At 40.6% G+C, this 8,357-nt stretch overlaps 1 protein-coding gene across 3 annotated transcripts in view; it reads left to right on the top strand.

The window, feature by feature from the left end:
* Nucleotides 1-355: 355 nt before the first annotated feature.
* Nucleotides 356-8,357, top strand: part of LOC123997910 (paralemmin-1-like) — a 63,470-nt gene continuing 55,468 nt past the window's right edge. The window contains exon 1 of one of the 3 annotated variants that reach the window (XM_046302631.1): nt 356-761. In XM_046302631.1, coding sequence (XP_046158587.1) covers nt 757-761 — 5 coding nt within the window. In that variant the 5' untranslated portion in view covers nt 356-756. The remainder of the gene's footprint in view (nt 762-8,357) is intronic. The other 2 variants (XM_046302640.1, XM_046302648.1) reach the window with 2 other exon arrangements.

The raw sequence follows: 8,357 nt of genomic DNA, 5'->3' as shown, positions 1-8,357 counted from the left end.
AAGACTCTAGGCTGTAATCGCTGCCAAGAGTGCTTCAACAAAGTACTGAGTAAAGGGTCTGAATACTTATGTAGATGTGACATTTCTAAAAACCTGTTTTTGCTTTGTCATTATGGGGTACTGTGTTGTAGATTGATGAGGGAAAAAGTCAAGGGGTCTAAACATTTCCGAATGCGCTGTACATCATAGGTTGCATAAGGTAGCCTATGTTTAACATTGTGTCATGTTTAACAGTTTTCATCTCCTAAATAAATTAATTGATGTGCGAGAATTAAAGTGGAGCTATATCGATTCTATGCCTACACAGTATTTTTTTCGATCCATGTGGGGGCGTATCTCCTCACCTCAGTCGAGCGCGCTGCGAACAAACGATTCAACATTGCGGCGTATGAGCTCAAACGCGGAACAAAAGACATCCTCATAAAACAGGGAATGGTGGGAGAAGCGTTGTGAAATGTATAGAAGTTATTGTGAACGCATTAACAAAGGCGAATAATTATTTGGGCCATTGATTTAAAGGGTTGTGTCTTGCCAAATCTGCGGGTTGCTCCCCATCAAAGCCAACTACAGGGGAGGGACATAGCAGATTTCTCGACATCACCGCTCTGATTGAAGGGGAGGGGGTCCGTAGACCGAAATTGATGGTAGTGGGCTACTGAGAAAGACGAGCTACTCCTGTTGATAATAAAGGCAAAATACACCTTTCAGTCGAATACAGCTGAGTGAAACGCTGGTGAAACGGGCCGGTGGTGAAACATGGAGTAAGTAGCCTTTTGACTTTAACTGCATGTATTGCATATGCTATTGTATGCACTCAGGCACAGATCATTTCGGGCGTGCTCAATTTGAACGCTTTTCACCCTTTTTGTCACACCCGCAAAAGGAGGACAAATATGTACTCTAGCTAATTGCACTGTCGGCCTTTTTGGGGAGTGCACTGTGGGATGTATTTTTTGAAAACAGTGAAGAAAGGATGGTATTAGGCTGTGTGAATAGTTTGATTGTAAAATCGGCTTTTTTAAATAGCCTCCCTGTGTGCCTGTGCTTTGAAAGACATTTGACCTATATCTAGGCTAGGGCAAAGCCGCGTGGTCAATCGGCAGTCCATGTAAGGGATATCATCTAGCAACAGCTGGGGAGTCAAGGGAAATACAACATTTGCCCTAAATAACCACTCTCGATAATATGTCCCAATGTGTAACTACCGGGGATTTGAATGGGCAACCAAAAATACTGTGGGTAATTGTCTATCGATTTAGGCTCTCAGTGATGTTTGTATTTTTCGGGGATCAATATGGCAATGTGTAATGCATGTTCCTGAATAATAGCGCGCCGTATATGGGGTTCCTGGATGCCATAGTGCTACGGAGTGCATGTCGCGCTTTATGGAAATAGTAGGGAGCGCTAGATTACCGTACCAGAGGGCCGTGCCTGCTCTAATTGTGTGAGCGGTGGGCGTGCATGTGTAGGAGCCAGGGCAAGCGTTCATTTTCTCCCGGGTGGGCGTGCACGTGTAGAAGCGAGGGCAGGCGTTCATTTTCTCCCGAAATGGGCTGTTCCAATATGGCTGAGAGCTGATGCGGTTGCTTTAGTGTAGGCTAATCAGACAGATGTTCTAGGAAACATGACTGGTGTTTTATCCCCATGTCATTATGGCTGACTACTTATCAATGACATACAAAAGATAAAGGGATACATGGAAGTACAATAGGATCCCATGGCCATGAGAATGTTACATTGTTGCAGGCCTAGGAAGCAACAAATATTACAGTGTTACAATGACCTTGTTTGAATGGTGCACATTTGCCATAGCCTACATTGCTTCAATCTGACTCCAGCTAGGAAAACCCCTTCATTTAACCTGACATAAGCAACATCCTCAAGAACACTAGTTTATACGCTACCAATTTTGAACATCAAATATGTGATGATTAAACACAGTAGGTGCATTGTCATATTGATAAATATTGTGTCTTCCTTCCACTTTTAGTGTAATTAGGAGGTTCCAGGAGGTTTAGGTTCAGTGTTCAGAATAGTGAAGGTGCCATCAGTACACAGTAGGGTACAGGTGTGTGATTTGAAGTTCAAATAATGCAGTAGGCTCCGATTTGAGTAAAGCTGTGTTATAAGAGAATATAGTGCAACACACACATGCCAGACAGAGCGCATGTCTGATATCCATAAGACTTTGATGGAGCCTTTGACTTGAGGAACAGCTGTGGAAAACACGTAGCAAGAAAATCTTGAATGCATTTGAGTTGATTTTTTTTGTCTTTTAATGACTTATTTCCAATTATTCGACATCTGGTCAATATTTTGTTTACCAGACCATTGATAGCCGTACAAATCTGAACACCACAAATCCTTCGTAATTTCCCTCCCAAGTTGGCTGCTGACATAGACAGATACACAGAGATACAGAGTGGTATTCTGGCCCTTTCTCAGACAGTCTTCCCACTGCTATGGGCTGGACCTATCACCGTCGGGATTCCATGGAGCAACTGTTTGGAGAGCAGAGGCGGAGATAGTCCTCTCATTTCATCCAGCCTCTGCTTCTGCCTCAGCCTTCAACCTCTCCCTCTCTCACATAACAGTCATTAAGTCTGATCCACTCCCTGCCATCTCTCTAATCCTTCTTCTTCATCCTCCCCTTTCTCTATTGTCTGCATGGGTCCTCCTTCACATTTCTCAACAACCATTGGGTATATATACCCAATCTTAATAACCTGATTAGATACAGTATAGTACAACTCTTACAGTATTATACAATAAATATTCCGGCAGTCTTGAAAGAAGGACAATAGAAGTTATCTCATCCCAGTCAGCCCATGAGGGTGATTCTCAAGCCAGCCAGTGGTGTCCCAGTCCCCCTCTGTCATTCGTCAGTCACAGTGACACACATTCAACATAGCCTTTGGGGCAGACCAGACCTCATGCAGTGGAGGGGAGTGTGGCACTGTGGTGTGGGTCTTGTTGTTGATGGTTAGCGCACAGACAAGTGCCACTGGTGGTGACCATTACACTTCAGGGCCGTTTGAACTGACTTCAAAGAGTGGTATATAGCCTTAGTGTCTTTATAGATACAGTGACAAGAAAAAGTATGTGAACCTTTTGGAATTACCAGGATTTCTGCATAAATTGGTCATCGAATTTGATCTGATCTTTATCTAAGTCACAACAATAGACAAACACAGTGTGCTTAAACTAATAACACGCAAATTATTATATTTGTCTTGTCTATATTGAATACATAATTTAAACATTCACAGTGTAGGTTGGAAAAAGTATGTGAACCCCTAGGCTAATGACTTCTCCAAAAGGTAATTGGAGTCAGGAGTCAGCTAACCTGGAGTCCAATCAATGAGATGAGATTGGAAATGTTGGTTAGAGCTGCCTTGCCCTATTAAAAAAAAACACTCCCAAAATTTGAGCTTGCTATTCACAAGAATCATTTCCTGATGTGAATCCTGCCTCAAACAAAAGAGATCTCAGAAGACCTAAGATTAAGAATTTGTGACTTGCACAAAGCTGTTGAAGGCTTACAAAAGTATCTCTAAAAGCCTTGATGTTCATCAGTCCATGGTAACAGCGCAGAATGCTCAATGAGGTTAAGAAGAATCCTAAAGTGTTAGATAAAGACTTACAGAAATCTCTGGAACGTGCTAACATCTCTGTTGACGAGTCTACGATACGTAAAACACTAATCAAGAATGGTGTTAATGGGACACCACGGAAGAAGCCACTGCTGTCCAAAAGAACCATTGCTGCACGTCTGAAGTTTGCAAAAGTGCACCTGGATGTTCCACAGTGCAACTGGCAAAATATTCTGGGACAGATGAAACTACAGTTGAGTTTTTGGAAGGAACACACAACACTATGTGTGGAGAAAAAAAGGCACAGAACACCAACATCAAAACCTCATCCCAACTGTAAAGTATGGTGGATGGAGCATCATGGTTTGGGGCTGCTTTGCTGCCTCAGGGCCTGGACAGCTTGCTATCATTGACGGAAAAATAAATTCCCAAGTTTATCAATACATTTTGTAGGAGAATGTTAGTCTATCTGTCCACCAATTGAAGTTCAACAGAAGTTGGGTGATGCAACAGGACAATGACCCAAAACACAGAAGGTAACAACAGAATGGCTTCAACAGAAGAAAATACGCCTTCTGGAGTGGCCCAGAGTCCTGACCTCAACCCGATTGAGATGCTGTGGTATGACCTCAAGAGAGCAGTTCACACCAGACATCCCAAGAATATTGCTGAACTGAAACAGGTTTGTGAAGAGGAATGGTCCAAAATTCCTCCTGACCGTTGTGCAGGTCTGATCCGCAACTACAGAAAACGTTTGGTTGAGGTTATTGCTGCCAAAGGAGTGTCAACCAGTTATTAAATCCATACTTTTCCCACCCTGCACTGTGAATGTTTACACGGTGTGTTCAGTAAAGACATGAAAACATATAATTGTTTGTGTGTTATTAGTTTATGTAGACTGTGTTTGTCTGTTGTTGTGACCTAGATGAAGATCAGATCAAATTTTATGACTAATTTATGCAGAAATCTGGGTATTTCTAAAGGGTTCACATACTTTTTCTTGCCACTGTACATAGCCGATAGCATATCTGATACTTATATAGATGATAGATATATAGCTGTAATATATGCGTAGTAGCCTAAACTAAAAAGCCTTTATTCTTTTCATGTTGTGTTTTAACACATAGTGGTAAATATGTTTCAATGTACTGTGCTACTCGCCTGGCTACCCAAATTCCTTGCTCCAGCCAAACGCTATGCCATGCCCACAGACGTCAGTTTCTTTTCCACAATGAGTCTGGATCTGAGTACCTTCCCAACGATTTCTAAAATGGTAAGCAACGTTTTAAATATTCATCATTCGGTTTGATACTCTGATTGGTTAGAGATGATCCAATTGCTTATGAAAGTTTTGTGCAACACCCCTTATTTTGATGTCACCACAAATGACTTCAACAATGGCAGTTTCAGACTGAAGTATGTAGTGAACAAAGAGCAGCGGAATAATTCAGTTTGAGTCATCAGGCAATTGTGCAACTGCCACTCTGTACTTTTGCCTTCATTGGTTTTACACTGGTGACAACTCCAAGGGTTCGGGAATCGGATAAGATCGAGGAGCATAGATTGATTATGTGTTTCTGTTCCCAGCACAGCAACTAGTCCCCGCGGATAATTTTTTCTCAGGGACGGTCTCCATAGAAACCACGGGCGGCATTCCTCTGTCAGCCAGACAGTTGTGTTAGTCCTTTTAATTAATAACAGCTTTACAGAATTGCACAACAAAAATATATTAATCTCAGCGTAGTACTTTGTGGCCGACAGCTCTGGAGAAAGGTTTGCCCTCTAAAAACAGAGATAGGCTATGACTACAAACAAGGCTTTGATATATTTATATAATTTATATCTACACTCAATTAAACGAAAGTCCAGTTATTGGTTGTTTCATGTTTGTCTCCACCATAAAGGCCATCATCCAGCGTTTAAAGGGGTGGCTCTGTTTTTTTCATGACTTACAAAAGCTGAACCATCCCTTTAAGAGCTTTGTTTTACTGTAGTTTACACGAACATTATACTCAATAACAGTATGACAATAATGGGATTTACTTTCACGTTTGGTGCATAAGCAAAAATATCTCAAGTTCAAGCCTTTGTCTGATCAATTTGACTTTGAGATCTTTGAGACCACACTTTCATGACTTCCATCCCTGAGAGAACTGCTATGATCTTGAATTGTTTGAACAGTATCTTTCTCGCACCACCACTGTGTGTCATAACATAACTGGAGAATATTTACACAGCAGGACTTCTATTGGTACTTGTGCAGGCAAGGTAACATTGCTTCTTAGCGGCTCATACCCCCCTGAATGATGACTAGATAGTGGGCCGTGCCCCCTGTAAGGCCTCAGCACTGGACTTAAGTGGTAGATATATAGTAATAATATAATAATAATAATATATGCCATTTAGCAGACGCTTTTATCCAAAGCGACTTACTATTCGTTTCTTCTCATCGCACGGTCAATTGAGCAGACTAAAATATATAATGTTACTTCTATATTTGTGCCCTTATTGTTGCTATATCTGTCCATTTAGTATCTACTGTATCATACATGTTAGAATATTACATTTGTGTTTTATATATATATATATATATATATATATATATATATAGGATATATAGGATAAGTAATCCCTCTCACCCCACCCCCCCTAAGTTTTAGATGCACTATTGTTAAGTGACTGTCCCACTGGATGTCATAAGGTGAATGCACCAATTTGTAAGTCGCTCTGGATAAGAGCGTCTGCTAAATGACTTAAATGTAAATGTAAATATATATATTCTGAACAAAAATATAAACGCAGCATGCAACAATTTAAAGATTTTACTAAGTTACAGTTCAGATGAGAAAATCGGTCAATTTTTGCATATGGAACATTTCTGGGATATTTAGTATGGACTTTGTATGGTTCCCAATTAGAGGCAGCTGATATTTGTTGTCTCTAATTGGGGATCATACTTAAGGTGTCCCTGTTCCCACCTGCATTTGTGGGATATTGTTTTGTTGAGTGCTGATGTGCGCTCTGTTACTTCACAGTCATTGTTTGTATATTGTTTTGTTTAAGTTTCACTAATAAAAGATGTGGAAGTCGAATCATGCTGTGCCTTGGTCCGTCTATCATAACAACCGTGACAGACATTCATATGCATTGTCATTCTCAGAGGGCTGTTTCTGACAATACAGTGGTGGTTTTCTTTGTGTTTTTCACTCATGTATGTGGCTGTGAATTGAATTATTTTAGACTCTAATGGCTCAGTGTCACACCTCATCCTGTTGTCCAAACAGGATGAGACCAAGTAAACGCACATGTTAACATAGATTCATCGATCGTCAAAGTTTGAGATTAGACAAATCCAACACACACTGTTCCTGAACAATAAACAATTGTAACTATTTCTAGACGAAAGTATTCAAGAGCATTTTTGAAATGGCTACAATTTCATTTTGAAATACACAATAGTAAAAGGTCAAATATCGTGACAACCGGAACTGATTTAGGAGTGTAGCGCTTTCAACACCTTCCTTTCATTTGACAAAATGAACCATGTAATCTGCTCACAGCCAGGAAGCAAATTCATCCATCAGCTTTGGGATATTTTCCTCTGTCTTCTTCATGCTTAAAGGTTAAATTGATCATCCATGAGCCCTGAACTTGTCAGTGGTGACATTTCCTCATGGTTTTATTGGGCACGGATTATTTATCTGTGTGGACTTTATCAAGGTACACCACATTAGCCTATTGAGGGTTTGAGTTGGAACCTCTATTGTCCTGTGGAGATGGTGGTCAAGGCTAGGGAAAGAAGGCAGGCCACCCTGGGGTAGGATTACAAAATTCAGGAAACTTTCCCCAAATTCCCTGTTTTTTTCAGAAAAGCTTTCCCCATATTCCCTGTTTTATTTTTCTTTCAGAAATTGCAGCTGAATGATTCCCAGTTTAAGGATTCTTTCCCTGTTTATTCACTTCTGATTTTGGGAATCCTCCAATTGGGATTCATGAAAACCCTTGGAACCTTTTTAATAAGGAATATTGCAACCCTCGCCTAGAGTACAGAGTGTACTGACAGTAGCAGCCACAACACCGGGACACACCTTCCCCATGAGGCTTATTAGTTAATGGCGTTACATCACCGTCTGTCTCCATTTCTCTTCTTTCATTATTGTTGTTCGTAGATGTTGATGGCACCGTAATGGCTTACCAGACGTGGGACCAAATCATTGTTATTCGAGTCACAAGCAAGTCTCAAGTCACAAGGTCTGAGTCTCAAGTCGAGTCCCAAGTAGAAAGAGTCAAGTCCAAGTCGCACATTCTAAGAGCAAGTCATGTCGAGTCATGCGTTTTTTTCAAGTCATGTCAAATAAAAAAAATATCTATACATGCAAAAACATGTTAAACTACAGCAAATGTTGTCTATTTATTGAGGCTAACAGACAGCCATTTTCATTATGTTGTCAACAACACATTTTGATTATGTAATGTTCTAACAACAAAATCCAAATTGGTTAACCATGTTACCAATAGCTTAATAGCTTTTGTAGGACCAGATAAGCTGTGGTAAAGTCAAAAGGACACTAAAATGAGATATTTTACCAACCTAAATAAAGACTAGATTTATGTGTATTCAGTGCAAGTACCCCACCCTATTCTCAGCAGGCCAGCAGGGCAATACCATTTGTTGAGATTAGTAGTGGTGTCTGACTCCGTGCCCCTTCCTTCTGTTGCTGCTTGTAGAGGGTGTTGGAGGAAGTGCCACAGTGTTGTGTTTGG

Source organism: Oncorhynchus gorbuscha, linkage group LG02 (genome assembly GCF_021184085.1).
Source record: "Oncorhynchus gorbuscha isolate QuinsamMale2020 ecotype Even-year linkage group LG02, OgorEven_v1.0, whole genome shotgun sequence".
NCBI lineage: Eukaryota > Metazoa > Chordata > Actinopteri > Salmoniformes > Salmonidae > Oncorhynchus > Oncorhynchus gorbuscha.
This window is presented reverse-complemented; position numbering and strand designations above follow the sequence as displayed.